The sequence below is a fragment of the Dicentrarchus labrax genome, unplaced genomic scaffold (assembly GCF_905237075.1).
Source record: "Dicentrarchus labrax unplaced genomic scaffold, dlabrax2021, whole genome shotgun sequence".
In the NCBI taxonomy this organism is placed as follows: Eukaryota; Metazoa; Chordata; class Actinopteri; family Moronidae; genus Dicentrarchus; species Dicentrarchus labrax.
In genome coordinates, this window is record NW_026136707.1 from 18236199 (window position 1) to 18252893 (window position 16695).

The window sequence follows — 16695 nt, forward strand, 5'->3', positions numbered from 1 at the left end:
TTGGTGCACAAGATGCCATAATTTCACCCAGAGAGACTCTTATCAAAGAGAGCCAGACATGAAAATAGGCAGAGACAGAACAGATAGAGGCAAGAAAGCCAGACAGCAATGGAAAAGCATTATGATTTGAACCAGTGTCCTCTTTCCACTTACATCTTTGGTCTGGTTTCTCACGTCTCGCCTCGTTGGAAGACATCGTTGGCAGAACAAAGCACTCCTGTGGCGCAGCAACTGGGAAACTGGAAATGAATTGCATATTGTAACACATTCACAGATTCTTCTGACAGCCATACTGTACTGCTGTGTGAATATTTTCAAGAAAATAAAGTTCAATTTCAGGTCAGCAGCTGTGTAAAATTATAGCTTTGAGAAACATTTTTGTATTATTATTTTTGCAACATTAAAGTCGGGCAGGAACAACAGCAAAGAATGAATAGTTTAAGGAGAAGGAAAAGAATCATAGAAGTTTTGACCTGATCTAATTCGGTGCAAACTATTACAATCTTTTCAGTTTACACAGTTTTTCTTTCTGTATCCAGTTAGACTCCACAAAACCACAGAACGTGATATTTTTTTTTCCAGCATGTCATGAACTATCAAAGTGGAGAACTACAAACATGACATGTTGTGTCTCTTTTAACTAGGTCGCTGTGCCCACAAAAACAGTCAAAGTGAACGGCCGACTGGGAACAATCCAAGCAACCTCCTCAACACTCCCTCAGCAGTAAGAGGGGGAGCCCACATCACCACAACGAGGAATAATTATAACATTTTCTTTCCGTTTTTTGTTTTTTGCCATTGTGCTTTTGTAACAGACATTTGGAAAATTGGATTGAGTCACATTCTGAGTAAATGTTTGAAAGTTCTGGGGTACTTTATCTGATGTGTGACTCAAATTACAAACAATAAAATAAGAATAAAGAACGAATTCTACATGCTAGATAAACTATTCAAAAGGGGCTTCACAACTCTGTCTACCAGTCTGGGGCCTTATGCTTAAACTAATGCACTAATGCTGAAATAATTTTGAATAAAAGAGGAATGATTTTTCTTCTTGCAAGGGGAATGTTGCTCTCTTAGTAGCCAAACACCAGTTACACTTGATAATAGGTGTCATAGGTGAAAGGTTTGCAGTTGATTTTACTCATCAATTATCCCAGTTAGCTTCTAACAATGGCTTGTTGGGAAAAAAATCATTCTATGTCCATCTTTAAAACATTTCACTGTTCCTAAACTTATTTCGCCATCTGTACTTGAATTCAGTAGTTTAAACTGGACAGTTGTACAAAATGTGTGCCAATGAAATCAAATTTAAATAGTTTATGCTACTTTCAGATCTTTTTTTTTGTTCTGATCTTCTTTTTTTTTTTTTTTACCACAGTTAAGTTATGGATGCCTTATACTGTTATCAGTGTTATGTATATGATGTTTGCTGTAAGAATTCTATATGCGGTGCAATAAGTTGGATCTGATGATCTTTCCATATTTGAACTACTTAATATTTGTTTAACAAAAGTACACTTAAGAAAACAATGGATGAATCTATTGAAAATGTTTGAGTGTATTATTTTATCCAGATCTGATCCTTAATGCCAACTTCTACAGTTCTTGGCTCTGAGGAGGAGTAAGATGATTGTGACCAACTAGTGCCTGTTAGCTCAATGTGCTCCTGTTTTAGCTTCTAACCTTCACTTGTGCTGCTGTTAAAAATCTAAAGACAGTGGCATACATGGTCAGTGCCCTGCAGAAACTTCCTACTTGTAGAGTAGGGAGCTGGCTGACCATGCCTTTGATTCTTGCTATTTTAGAGAAATTAAGAGGAATCTTTCCTTTCCTCAAAAGATTTGAAACAATTTTGAAGCACCATTATTGAAGTTTATCAGTGGTGGTCACCAGTCACTAGTTAATTAATCAACAAGTCACTACCAATACTACTACTTAATACAAACCACCACTCATAGGAAGAAGTAATACAGATTTAGGAGAATTGTACTGTATGGAGAAGTTATGGTTGATAAAGGAAGAGTGGACTAGTGCCATTAAATGGTAAAGTTATGGATAAAGGGGATATCCACGCTGAATCGTCTTTAGAATTAAGAAAAACCTAGAGCATCCACATTCAGGTGTACATGCTCGCTGCTGTGGATTGTGAGATAAATCTAGTAAAGGGAGTTGAAATCCTAGATTTATAGAGACTTATTTTAATTCATGCTTAGTTTTAGCTCTCAAAAATACTGTCACTGTTGTATGTTTTATCCTGAGAGTGAAGACCTTAAGAGATTTTCTGTTTTGTTTTGTTTTCCTCTAACTAGAAGGGATTGTTTGATTTATGCTAAATGGTTTCATCTACACACAATAGCCTACAGCACATTGTAGAGTTGTATATTTTGTAAACTATGAGAAACACAATCATCATGAAAGATTTGGTTTAACTCTTCCATAGAGAGCTATTTCACAGAGTGTGAACATTTTATAAGCTATTGCTTTTTAAGTTTAATGTTATTTTTCTGGGAAGGTTGTACAATTATTTTTGTCTACCTAATTTTTGATCCAATAAATAATTTTGTAATCAAGTGAAAACTGACTTGCAGATCACATTCTTGTATTTTAGCTTAATTTAGTTAGAATATGCATTTTCCATTTCAAGTAGAAGTTAGACAAAATTAGATTCAGCAAATGGTAGTATGAACTTTGCCCTGAAAAAGTGTCATTCTGACCCAGCACTGTGGTTGACTGTAGGCTGTGGCCATCCTGCTGTTCTTGTGAAATATATTGTAACCCCTCTCTCTCTGCCACACCACAGATGAGCTACTATTCCGGGCAGCAGCTCATGGCCCTGACTCATCACTATGTGGTCACACGAAATGACTCTCACAGAACTTGAACCTAACCTGCATTCCTGATTCCTGAAACATCAGTCATTGTGCCCCTCCACCTTCCCCCAGAAGCAACGAAATGATGCAAACATCCATATTAGTTGCAAAATCACATAGAAATGTACAGTGGAGATCTCAGTGGAAAATGTTGGTAAAGTGACACTTCCTATTGACGCACACATCACATATACGGGTTCTCTTTCATTATTTTCTTTTGAGTGCAGGGGTGTTACCAAATAAAACATGAATTGCTGCACTTTAAGGTCTTATTTTTCAGGGATTTTACTGACTAGTGCAGGGTGATGTTAAGTCAAGAGAGTGCATAAGAGTAATCTTGGCTCTGCTAGCCAGAGAAAGCTGTAAATTTCACCACAGGCTCTTTAGTGGGTCAAAATCCAGTCTCAGCCTACAGCCATTCTAATCTGCCCAACAAATGGGTGTGTATGGGTGGGTGTGAGTGATATTTCTGTTGTGAGTATGTACGTGTGTTTGAGCTTTAGACTGCGTTATGGTTCCAAACCATTTTAACCATACTGCCAATGCAAACAACCACTGAATCAATGATTACCAGAAGATCACACCACATAATTTAACAGAAATAAATTCATTTAGGTTTGGCTTTCTGCCTTTACCAACCCTATTGGTAAGTTTGTATTTGTTGCTATAACAGTTTCACATGGAGGCTTGAGGTAGGGAAGATGTCATTATGTTGACTGATAAAAATGTGATCATGTAATTTAGATTACATCAGCCACTTTGTATAGGTTGTTTATATGTGGCTTTTTTTACTCAAAGATGAGCAATAAAAGTGCTGAGTTCCTTGTATGGCAGCTTCCACTCAAAGCATCCATGATTCTGAAAGCCATTCACCAGCTTATATAACAAAGCTTTGTTAGTCTTGACTGGCTGACTTATGAGTGATGGACACAGTGACACTGACTACCAGCAGGGGTTTGTATTGACTTTGTTTTCTGATGTTGGGTAGTCTACTATGTATCTGATCAATCAATTTTAACAAAAGGCTTGTGCGTTACTGAATGTCTGATGAGGTGAAATCAACATAATGTGTGTTTAGTTTATGTATCAGTGCCAGTCCCAGAGGAGGAATGCTTTGTTTGCATGATGGCACCCTGAATATGATGAGTGACTTGATGTGTGTTTGTATGTAAGCATGTGTGTGATGCAATGGTTTCACAATGTCTGCTCTTTGAGTGTGTGTTTACACATTGAGGGGACACAGGACACAGTGTGAGCTCCCTGTTGTCCTAAATCAGACACACACACACACACACACACACACACACACACACAGCTCAGGACTGATGACCTTTTGCTCTTCAGACTCCCATGGTGTGTTCCCAACACTTAATCATATCCCAGTCTGACATATCACAGGCAGTATAAAAAATGAACTGAATGCTGGTTTGTCCCTGGTGTATTATCTGACAGTGCTCTGAGGTTCAGTTCATTGCCTTTGCATGTCTTTCCTCCTAAATGTTTTATTAATGTCTAAATGTTTAAAACTAGTTACTAAATTGCATTAACACATGAGCTGAATGTACCCCTCTTGATGTTGCTCTCAGTCATATAAACATCACAAGGTCTTATGCAATACTCCTACGAGGCTCAGAGTGATAAAAACACAACAGTGCCAGGAAGGTAACTGGTGCAATGAGATTTGACCCCTACTTGTGCAATATTCATACCTCACTGCCAACGGTGTTTTTATTTATGATTGTGCTTGTCAGAGCAGGGATTCTAATTAAAGTGGAATTTTGTCCTTAACTTTAGTATCATATTGTATCATAATAGTGTACCTTTAAGTATTTTTAATGTATTTTTAGGTAATAATCTATAACACTGACATACACATGCATGAAGTCTTTCCCCTTGCTACAGGTGGTAAAGTAATTTGCCCTGTTTATGAAAACATTGTTCAACAGTACATTGTTCAACAGTGCCATGTATGTCTTTAGAGGCAGAATCATTTGGCAGAAAGCAAACAAGTTGTCTAATTAGCCTATTTAGCTTTAATAAAGACAAAACTGTTTGTAGTTGTGATATAGATTCACAGAGAGACAAGGACATATTTAATTTCCACAAAGCTGAATTAGAATTGTCCACTGATGAATGTATAGTGATGGATGCCAAATAGTGTTCCAAATACACATTAAATTAATGTTGAAAGGGTTTACCTTTTTACTTTAAAACATAGTTAAGTAGTCTGTCCCTTAAAGCTGCAAAGTATGGGAAACTTGGGTATTGATTTTAAAGGACCAGTCTGGAGGAATTAGTGTCATCTAGAGGTGTTGCAGCTCAGCTTTCCGAGTGTGTAGGACAAGGATCGCAGATCGAGCATACCGGTAAGCTAGCAGCTTTGGTGGTGAAAGCAAACAAATCTGTCCGCACGCAAATAAATTCTCTATTTTCCTCCAAGACCTTTTTTTTTATTTGGAATCCATAGCTAGCTTAGTAAAGGAGACTCAAGACTAGTGGCCTTCAATATTGAAGGTCAGCAAAATATAGAGGAAAAGGCACCAGGTCAGGATGTAATGTATGACGCACATTTTAATTGATGAAACATTTTTTTATTTAGTGTGTAATGGCTACCCATTATTACAATTGGAGAATGTAAAGGTTTGACTATATGACTACTCCTAAACAGATGCATACACAGACATCTGATCTGCAGACACCATGGCCGTGTAATAGTTCTGTTGACAGTACTTTCTGGAGTCTGCGGACGTGTTTCACACAATGTAGTCATATGTAGTGACTCTACAAATTGGCGATACGTGGACATCTGCACAGAGCCTTCGCGTACACCTTCTGATGATGAAATTTACATAATGGCGGACCCTCATGGACACGCAAAACTATTCCTACTTAAAATTACTTAAGGCCTACTACAATGATAAATGAAAATATTAAAAATACATATATAAATATTATATTCTATTCCTGCCAATAGATCTTCCTAAAGGTTACACACTGGACCTTTGAGTGATTTAAACGTTTCTATGAATGGTGTAAATCAGTGGTGTAGTCCAGGGAGTATGCAGCTATATGGAGTATACCCACCTCAGTTGACATTGGGTATACCCACTTCTAAATCCCCTCTGATGTGCATCATCCAATAGTGTTCATAATGATCCGTACACCCTGAAGTCAAGCAGCAATAGTGAAGTGACATTGTGCAAATACTACTGGCCCGTTTTTGGATGTGCTGAATATGCAAGAGTAGTGTTGCATGTCCCTGTTTATACACACAACCTTTATCCTTTACTGGACGGGCTGCTTAAAAAAATGTAGGTGCATAAATTAGTATACCCACTTTTCCTGGCACCACTACACCACTAGTGTGTGCTGCTTAAGGTATTTAAGCACTTTTCAGAGGGTGTTCATCTCTTGCTGTTTGAGAGGGAAGACTAATGGACGTTAATATTATTAGTGTCACTATATTTATAAATGTGTTCATTTAATATCTGCGGGATTGATGGAGGATGGTTTAACTTTAAAGTTTGTTTTCAACATAGATGAGGTAATGAAACAATGTTAAGAGAAAGGTCAGAGAAAGGCCTTTGTGTTTCTCTAAAAATAGTTTTTATTTATTTTATCAAAACAACTTATATATGGCATATAACCTGTTCTTTCACCCGCTTTCACTCAAAAGGTACAGAATGATCCCATGTGTGTTTTATAACAGCACACACTGAACCCAAAATACCAGTGAGACAGCTCTTCAAAAAAATTATAGAAAAAAAGAAAAAAACGGAATCCTCTGAACACGCCCTTATTCCCATAAGACGTGAACGCCGCATTAATCACCCCTCGCTGGTGGGCGTGGTCTAGTCTAAAGGGGAGGAGTTGTTTACGTGCGTGTGTGTTTGTGTGCGTCTATGTCTGTGTGTGTGTGTGTGTGTATGTGTGTGTATGTGTGTGTATGTATGTGTGTGTCCTCCCCGGCCGCATGAGATGAGCTGCCTGCAGTCTTTGCAGCCACTGTTTTCGCCTCTTCCTCCGCCTCTTCTCCTCGCTCCTTGTCGGACCACTCCGAGAATGTTGACCACCGCGGTCTGATCCACCGCTGCCGAGCGTCCCTTCATCTCCACACTGCCTCCACTGCCCGTGTGTGTCCCTGACGGTCGCAGCCTTCCTCACACTGCCCTGGCTGTAAGGTGAGTGCATGTTGTTTGGTGATGAAGACGCGGTTCACACACTGCCTGTTGGGGGTGGACGGGTGCGGGGGCGGGGGGAGACAAAAAAGTCCTTGGAGAGTGGGGAAGTGAGCGCGTGTAAAAGTTAAGTTTAATGTGCTGTTTTGATGACACGCACTGTTTCGCGGGACAGAACACATGTGCGCAGTGCGCGCACCCGCCTAGCGGGACCTGGGTCCGTGCCTTCCTCTCTCACCACGTAGCGGCCAGTCTCTGAACTCTGAAAACAAGTTAATTCATCGGGTCCGGCTGTTGCATTCAGCTATATGTTGACTTTATGTATTTTTCTACTCGGTGAAAGCTTCCGCGAGACTGTTCCGGGGGTTAGTACGCGTGCAGACAAGCTGCCTGGGTCTCGTGCTCCTTTCTGCACCTTTCCCAGCAGTTTCTGCCACCCCAGTCTCTCTGGGGGGGGGACAGTATGTTGATCCCAACAGCCTGTCTTGTTTACAATTGCGTAACAGTAGTCTACAGTGGCCCATAGCCTACTTTCTATCCAGTAGGACTCCAGCTCCCAGCGTTGACCCCCCCTCAACTCAGTTCTGTGAGAGTTTCGCCAGTCTCGCCTTATCGCCTTATCCCTTTGGCAGCATTTGCTTTGGGGGTGGGGAGGGGTGAAAGAGGCGTTTTCCCAGGGATACTCATGTAACCTAGGGGGTCCTTGGGTGGGTTCCAGGGGGTCCTCAGTATAGTGAGGAATTGTTGAGTTGTGTCAGTTTTAGAGCCAGCACAGATCAACAGCAATTAAATCAGGGAGCAAACTGTAAAACAGTGTTATCAGTGCACTGGTTAAGCAGGTCTGGAGTATTGAATCAAAGTAACAGTGCTCTCAGAGGGAGTGTGTCTTCAGCAAACTGGGCTCCGTGGTGTGGGTTGATTGACGTGAAAAAATCCTTCATCTTCAAACACTGATTAAATGCAGCTATAACCCTTACTCTAAATGTATCTGTAGATGGACCACTCCTCTTTTGTTTACTCCGATCTCTATACTCCTCTTTTGTTTCATTGTGATATTTGTTTTAAAGGCCTACTGCAGCTTATATCCTGAAGTCAATAATACAGTATTTTGTTTCAGTTATACAATGCTTTGAGAAACTCTGTTTAATGATGCTAGCAGTAATGGGAAGGGTAAGTGAGTGATAGAGAGCCTGATCATTATCTAATCTAACTTAATGTGGAAACGTCTTCACAAAGCAACTCTTCATAGACAGTCTAATCTGCCCTGTCATTTGGGCACTCTTCCAAATCAATTTCTTTATTGGCTACATGTGGTCTCTGCAGAAAGTTGCATAATCACCCAAATTTATGATTCTGGGAACTATCGACATTGGCCTGTGTGTTCTGAATGCAGATCAGGGCTCTCACAGGGAATGTGGCGTTAGACTGGATGGAGGCACTCAGGGACTGATACACATTTTGTAGGTACTGTCAGTGCATATTTTCAAAGGAAAAACTTCTGTCTCTCCTGTTTAGAAATATAAGCTACACCTACAGGCAGGGTTTGATCTTTCATTTCCATAGGTGGGACCTCTGTGATAAGAAAGAAATACTGGATAAAACCATGAATCATTTGAAGGCATGTATCATTCTGACTTTGTCATGCTACACTTACTGGGTTAATTACAGCAAAATTAATTAATATCCTGGGTACTTAAATTTATTAGTATGTCTTAAATTTAAGCATACCTTTCAGTATTAAGACAAGCAAAGCACAGTCAGCACAGCAACCGTTCTGAAGTCACTGAAGTGAAACACACAATCTTGCCAGCCACTGATATTCTACTTAACTTGGCAACCTACACCGGGGCACTGAAATACTGCACACATGCATGGTCCTCTGCATGTTCACCTCTAAAGTGTAGCTGAATATGAAGTAGTTTGATCACGTTGCTGCTGCTGCATATGGTCTGAAAACATGCTATGTCTTTTCAGGCATGCAATTTTTTGACAATGTCCCATTCATAACCAAAGAGGATTTCTCTTTTCCTTGACCCTGCCCATTATTTCCTGCTTTCTTTCATTTAATTATGTTGTGGTCACATCTCTGTGCACATGGCAACCGCTCTAGCTGTGGTTTTCTTTTACCCCCTCAGCACCAGTCCTGCTATTTCAAGTCCATGCTCAGTAAGCACAGGCATGACAGGGCATGAACTCTGCAAGACTACAGGCTGCCAGAAGGCTGCTGACTACACATATTGCACATAATTATACTTACAATAAGCTATACTCAACTCGCTTAGGATTCCGAGTTGTGTGTTTTGTCTTTTGAGAAAATCTTAACTGCATTTGCTTCTGTTGGTTTTTCATTGAAATACTGTATGCTTGGCAGCAATTACCCCAGAGATTTGTTGCATAACCATAACCTGAGCCTCATTTTAAACTTCAACAATTTTATTAATGTACAAATGCGCATACGGTTGTCCTTGCTTGTATGCACATCATTTCAGCTGCCATAAAGGGGAAAACTGGCAGAGCTATATTGTTAGCTGGTATTGGTGGTATAGGAGCTTGTGGTCGTGCTCTAGGCAGCATTCCATTGGGTCTTGCGTCAGCCAGAAGTCATTCAGCACTGGTTAGTCTAGGCTTATGCACTGTTAATACCCCCTCCCTGATGTCATGACACCATTAACCCAAGCCTGCTGGGGTAACACAGGACAGTTCATGTCAGTCGAGTGGCTCTGCCTGGACCTAAAAGAAAAGCAACTTCACCCTCTGTACCAAAATGCTCTGCTGGGCTGTCAGTGGTCAAAAAGTAATCCAGTAATGTTAGGGACTGCTGTTTGTTTTTCTGGCTAAAGGTTAAGTTTTACTTTTTGCATAATTAGGCATCATTTACTTACTATTCTGTTAAATGTTCTACTTTGGGCTCAGTTCCCACATTCTTGGCCTTAAAACAGGCTACAAACTTTTGCATTTGGGTTGTTTAAATTGGTACTTAACCACAAGTTAACAGTTCTTAAGACTAATGTGACCACTTATTGTTGACAGTACAGCCCAATTAATGTTTTATAAACTTGGTATCTCAGCTATAGCCACTGAGTAATCATGTTCCGTTTTGTAAGTCCTTTCTAAGAACCTAAAACCTTGCCAGAGGAAAAAACTTTGTGGTATTATTCTTCTCCCTCCTCCTCCATACTGTAAATATGGACCTGTACAAACCCGATTCTCGCCGCTTTCCACTTGTGACCTAAGGTGATGCAATGCTTGCTTATCTAACCGCCAGAGTGTACAGTGGATTGGGTTTCTCACTGTCTGGTGTTGGTCCAAATGTGGCTGAAACCCAAACCTGCGTGAGAGGCAAGAATGTTGCCTTTATTCTGTAGGTAATTGAACACCTGAGGGACCACATGCTCAGGTGGGTGTAGGTAATGTGGTGTGGATGCATGGGGATGTGTCAAATGCAAAGATCTCTCTAACACATACATGCACCATTTTTTCCCTGACTCTCATGTTTTCTTGCGTTTCTATGTCTGTTGTTTCTCCGTTTATCTTTGTCTCTTTGTCTGTTCCCATTGTCTGCCCCCCCTCAACTGTCTCTTTCTCTAGCTAGCCTCTCTTCTAGTTTCACTGTCTTTATCTCTGTCTGTCTCCCTCTGTTGATCTGTGTCTCACTGTACCAGCTGAAATCTGCAATGCAAAATCAAACCCATGGTTAGTTGGCTTTGGTAGATGTACCGTACGATTAAAAACAGAACAATGCAGACATTTTTCGGTTCTTGAATTATAGCACTGTCCTCGTTCCAATTCCCTCTCATGGTCTGAATATAACATGTTTGGCCATGCATGCATGCATTTTGTCGTACATAATTGCATTTTCTGCTTGATTGTTTAGAGTGGTGTACTTTGGTACTTAGGAATAGGACTTATGTTAAGTCCTTCTTAATATGATTTTTTCCTCTAGCTAAGTTTATTAGCATTCCTAAGAGTAGGAACGTAAAATAAACCCTGTTCCTGTGGTCACATAGAACTTTCCCTATGCAAGTTAAATATTTTACTTATATGGTTAGTTATGGTTTTAGCAGCTTTATATTTTTGTAATGAGTTCTGTGCTACCAACAGGTGTAGTAAAGATGGTGTCATGAGAAGGCAGATCCATCTAAAGTAGCCCTCGGGGGCCACTATTAAACCCAACTTGTGCACAAGCACAATTGCTCCCAAACCCTGTCCATTCATCTATGCCATTGCATAAGACCAGTTCTCCCAAGCAGCCCAGTGAAATCCCCATCCAATTAGGCACTGTCCACGTTTCCAAAAGGCCTTTCTCTCATAGACTGGTGCTATTCAGCCTCCCCCGGCATGACATCAGGCCCTCTCTTATAGCCCCACTTTACGCTGCTGCCCTCAAATAATGAAAGCTGCCAATTAATGACTAATCAACATGTGCAACAAGCACAACCAGTGAGGAGTGACTACCATCTAATCTGCTGATTAAAACAGAAGACAGAGATGCTCTGTTCAACTCTTTCTCCCCTTCTTTCAGTGCTGCATTGCTGCAGAAACAACAGCCATTCTACACACACAGCCACAAGCTTGAAAGCTGATCATTGGAAGTATTTGCAATTTTCCTTTTAGAGTCACTTGGAATATCAAAAGTTTTGATCAGTATTCCATGTGTTGTTCGTTAGTGTAATACTATGCATTGCCTATGGTAAATTCTAATGGTTTGACCATTTTCAAACTCTTTATTTGGTGATCTACACTTGCATGAAGGCCTGACTCTGTTCAGTTTTTCTTTGTTGTTATCTAATGGCTTGGCCAGAATATTTTCACATTCAGGATTTATTTGTCAGTTGCAGGCACATAAATACACACATTTCAAGGGTGCCTTCAGAACTAAAGGGTAGTGGAAATCGGGGAATCTCCAGCTTACAGCAACACAAGACAGTAGAGCAGGCAAATTATGTTTCCACCCATACCACTCCCTGTCTCACATACAGTACATTTCCATATATCGCCAAAGGAAGTTTTGATAACTCATAGCATCAGGCTCAATATTCTCACTTAAGGCATCTGGCTAGTTTAACCATAAACAGTTAAGTAATTAACCTCTCCTCTCTGGGGGTTGGGTTTACAGTCAGTACATTCACTTCAATGGGCTCTGCACAAGTCCTCAGACAATGAAGTTAAATCTGTGCCATTTCTTGAATTACGATTGCTGTTTATGTTCTAGATCCTGATGAGGACAGGGGTCGGATGGGGAAGCTGGGGCAGGGCGAGGGTTTTGTAGCGTGGAGGGAGGTGGTGTACCATGGGTTAATAGTGGGAATCAGGGAGTCTGAGGCTTGGGTGATTCTTGTGGGTGTGGTACTTGAGAGAGGGGTGTGACCAGTGTCTCTTTAGATTTAGAAAAATGTGTGTCAGGGACCTGAAAGAAGTTAATTATTAGGTTGTTGTTGTTGTTTTTTTTTGGTGTGGATTCTAATAATTGAATTTTTATTAATTTGAATTATTCTTTAAACCTGAGATTTTGTTTGTCTACTTGGGGGCAACAGAAACAAGCTGTGTTTCTGATCATCTGGTAAAAAGCCACTCCATTTTAGCTCTCTTTTGGTCTCCACCTACTCCTGAGAGAGAAAAAAATCCATCTCTTTGGCTGCTAAATGCCTCCTCTTCACCAGCCAGCTGCTAACTTTGTCTTCTGTCATTTAGTGCTGCAAGTAGCACACAATTGGTTTATTAAGAAGCAAGCTGCCTGATCTTGGTGGAAACAATGCTCATGAGAGAGAGAGAGACCAGCTTTAATTATGTGTTCTTATAAACAAAAAAACTAGTGTCACCCAGCTATCTTGTATCATCCTTCACAGCTCATTTCACCTGAGATTGGTCCGTTGAGATTATAGAAAAGGGTGCTCTCAACCGACTATGGGTGTGTGAGACTAAAAAAGCGCCAGATTTATAGCTAGAGTTGCATAGGGTCATAAGCACCAGCTGCCAGCCAAATAGCCATCTGGCTAATTGAGATACATTTACCTCAACCCATTTTTAAACAGCAGGGTTTTCTCTTTTTCAAGTAGTACTACTTATGTTTGAACTCTCCAATTAGCAAGAAATAGAGCTGTTTATTATTGTTATTTCAGTTTAGTTCTTCTTAGTTCCTTAACCTGACACAAATCTCACCTGTCAGGCCACTCAAAAATGTTGGGACCCTCCTGGAGTTGGACTGTAGGACATTCATCAATAGAAGGCTATCTCTGGTGAAGAAGTCAACTTTTGTTGGATAAACTGTTAAAGGAATTATTACAAACCCAGATGTGTTGAGATGGACACTAAATCACAAACTATACACTTGTGTACATACACATATAGGAGCATACATGCACTGTGTACACTCACTGCTCACCCTGGCTCTCTTGAGGCCTCTGACACTTCCATTTGAAGATAAATGATGTCAGGCTTGTTCCAGCTGTACTGTCTGTACCAGTGATGCCCCAGTCTGCAGTGGGATTCCACAGATCCCATGGGACCCAATACAAATGCGTCGGGCGTGGGACGTATTTATTCTCACGTAGTCAGCATCATTATCACAAGATGAAATTTCACATATGAAAACATGAGAGCCTGTTAATTATTGGGCTTAACCTTGTGTGTGCATGCACCGTCTTCCAGTAAATCGTATGTAACCTTCCAGGAAAACATATCCATCAAGTACAGTATTACATTAATAAAAGTCAAGTGACATTAATTTTGTTTAAATGTTATGTAACATTAAAAAGTGACATCCCTAGTCCAACCAGTTACATTACCACTGTCACATTTTCCAGAATGTTCTTTATATCTGTCTCAATGGGAAATTACATTAACCAACTATAGAAACCAGATGTGATCCTATCTACTTTTCCTTTACTATGCCTCTAGCTGTTTCTCTTGACTTCCAGTCATATTTGTTTTAGATCACAACTTATGAACATGGCTTATTAAACAGCTGAGCATCCGTGTTAGCATTTCTCATTAAAAAGTCCTTAAGGTTTACACACATTTTTGCTGTGAGGCGGGGTAGACAGATTTTTAATAGAACACAAGTGATCAGAGGGTGATCAGAATCCCTGCATTGTTGTGCATCTGCATCAGGAGTGGGTGGTAATGGTGGGAAATCCTGCAGGAGCGGTTGGGTGCAAGCCAGAAAAAACAGTCTTGTGCAGACCTCTACCCTAGGGTGCAGCAGATAAAACACTTTGTCCCCTGACACTACCTGACCCCTAGCAGCATAAAAAAGTCTCCTTTTGACCTTATGAAACCTGAGTAGGAAGCTTACAATCTGTGTGTATGTTTGTGTTATGTAGGCACACTCATATTCTACCATATGTTTCTCACTTTCTGTCCTCACCATCCACAATATCCCTGGCTGGCCCACAAATCAATGTGTGCCATTACACAAGGTTGGGGTTCGCCATATTGCACATGTTTTTTCACTGAGTACCCTGTATGGAAAGAATGTGCACTCTGCATTCCAAAGATGACTGAGCAGAGCTGAACAGCCCTGTGTAAAGCTGTGTCCAGTCCAATCAGCTGAAGTCAAGTTGACTGAGATGAACACATTTTACAATTATATACACAGGGAAAGTAGTTGACACAGCTGCACATCTGAGCTGCACAGATGCTGCCATCGAGCACTGTCGGGTTTTGGTTTATGGCTCCATGTGTGAAAGAGGTTTAATTCATTCCAATGGTAACCCAAAAGGCTATTAATGAGGTTATTTTGTTAAAGATGTGACATATTTGAAAAAATCCATATCAGTAACTCCATATTGGTGTCAGGTTTCTGCCTTACATGCACGCTGTAATTGATGCCTTTCTTGTTTGGATTTGAACACGTACGTTCCACAATACACACTTAGTCCAGCGTTTCTATTATTCCAAAAAAGAACTAAGAAATACTCTGTGTTGGTTCAGTAATAGCTTTGGCAACAGAATGAATAACAATAAGAAGACAATAAGAAGAATAATAAACTTACACCTTACATAACTGAACCACATGCCTATTTGATTTAATTCAGTAACGCTGAATGTTGGATGGAGTTTTAGAGTCAGTCAGTAGAGATCTTCTTTCCTACCATTTAAATAGATTTGCTTTCGTGAACTGTAACAGAGCTCTTCTAGCATCTGACTTGAGACTGACTTGCCTGACTTGCACACTGCACAAGTTTTAACTACAGTATGTTCCTGGATGCCCCACTATAAATAACCCTCACTATTTGGAAGGGACAGGAATATATATATATATATATATATATATATATATATATATATATATATATAAAAACACCTCATAGAAATGTACAGAGGCTGGCAGGCAGGTAAATACACAGACAGGTACAGACAGCAGACAGGAAAAGAGAGAGACGGACAAACAGACAGGCTGACAATACCGAGCAGGAAGGCAGATAGAAAGGCAGAAATACAAACCGGCAGGTTGACAGTTTAGACAGACAAACCAGACCAACAGGCAGGCAGATTTTAAAAAAACAAACTGACTCCCTCATTTTTAAGGCATGTTAAGCAGTGCAGCTCACAAGACTCTGATTTATTTCAGGTTTGGCCTACATACAGAATGTGAGGTTAAAAGTTTAATATTTCCATTTTCCACTCTAGGTATTTTTATTGGAGTCATTGGAAAGGCTTATGGAAGGGAAAAACTTAATAACCTGTTATTTAATATGGAAGGAAGTTGTGGCCTAAATAACTAATGACTCTATTTGAAACCATAATGAGAGTTAATATACATGATTCTAAATGTATATTTCTTATTTGCAAAGAAATATTTTCTTGCGAAAGTTGTCTGAAAGTTTGTGTTTGCTTTGCATTCCCTCGCCCCCTTTTTGGATCAGTACATTGCTTCACATGAGGGTCATGGTATTGGTTGCAAATGGAGACATCCATTGTTGGTCTGGTGAGCTGGTCAGCCACTGATCCAACCACTATGTAAAAGAGGAGAACCTTTCAGGGAAATGTTTCTACTGTTTAAATATAATAATACAGGCTTAAATATCCCAGGTTTCTAGTGATAGTTAAAGAGCAGTTGCACTTTACAACATCATGCTTCATTTTTTGGTTTAAGTTGCAGAGCTCAGGGAAAATACCGGCAGGTCAAAGGCTATTATTACTCTCAAAAGATAAAGTTTAGTTTCACTTCAGTAATGACTCATTTACCTTTTTATATGTTGTAACATCCAATATATCACGTCACACTGAGAGGTTAAAGTGTGTAAATTTTCCCAACAGAGTTTCACCACAATGGTAGCTTTTGTCTTTTAACTAATTTTATAAAATATATATACCTTTAGGTTCATACATGCTCTGAGACTATTTAAGTGAAATGAAACTAACTTTTGAGCAAAGCAACATCTAACTGAATAATTGTCTCATTGTGAATGGCTTATTGGCTCGAGTGCAGTGTCGCATAGTGTTCTAGCTCATTGAGTACAAACCACATCTACGTCACATCGCAGCTTACTGTTTTCTAAAGCAGAAATGTTTTTCTCGTTGTAATCTATGATCTTGGCAGCAACTGGAAAATTGCATGGCCCTGCTAATCCATCACAGTAGTCATAAAGGTCCTGTTTTATGTATTGTTAATATGTGTACATGTGGTAAAGTTAAGTAGC

At 40.0% G+C, this 16695-nt stretch overlaps 3 protein-coding genes across 13 annotated transcripts in view; all 3 read left to right on the forward strand.

Annotated features, from left to right (window-relative positions):
• The window catches only part of cobl (cordon-bleu WH2 repeat protein), a 57682-nt gene extending 55102 nt beyond the window's left edge, over positions 1 to 2580 (forward strand). For all 9 annotated transcript variants that reach the window (XM_051406832.1, XM_051406839.1, XM_051406838.1 and 6 more), the window contains one exon: positions 645 to 2580. In XM_051406832.1, the coding sequence (XP_051262792.1) occupies positions 645 to 728 (84 nt within the window). In that variant the 3' untranslated portion in view covers positions 729 to 2580. The remainder of the gene's footprint in view (positions 1 to 644) is intronic.
• entpd3 (ectonucleoside triphosphate diphosphohydrolase 3) overlaps positions 1 to 16695 on the forward strand; it is a 125005-nt gene that overhangs the window by 14324 nt on the left and 93986 nt on the right. The gene's annotated exons all lie outside the window — the stretch shown is intronic.
• The window catches only part of grb10b (growth factor receptor-bound protein 10b), a 65320-nt gene continuing 55411 nt past the window's right edge, over positions 6787 to 16695 (forward strand). For 2 of the 3 annotated variants that reach the window (XM_051406847.1, XM_051406845.1), the window contains exon 1: positions 6787 to 7054. The gene's annotated coding sequence lies outside the window, so the exon portion shown is untranslated. The remainder of the gene's footprint in view (positions 7055 to 16695) is intronic. The other variant, XM_051406844.1, reaches the window with a different exon arrangement.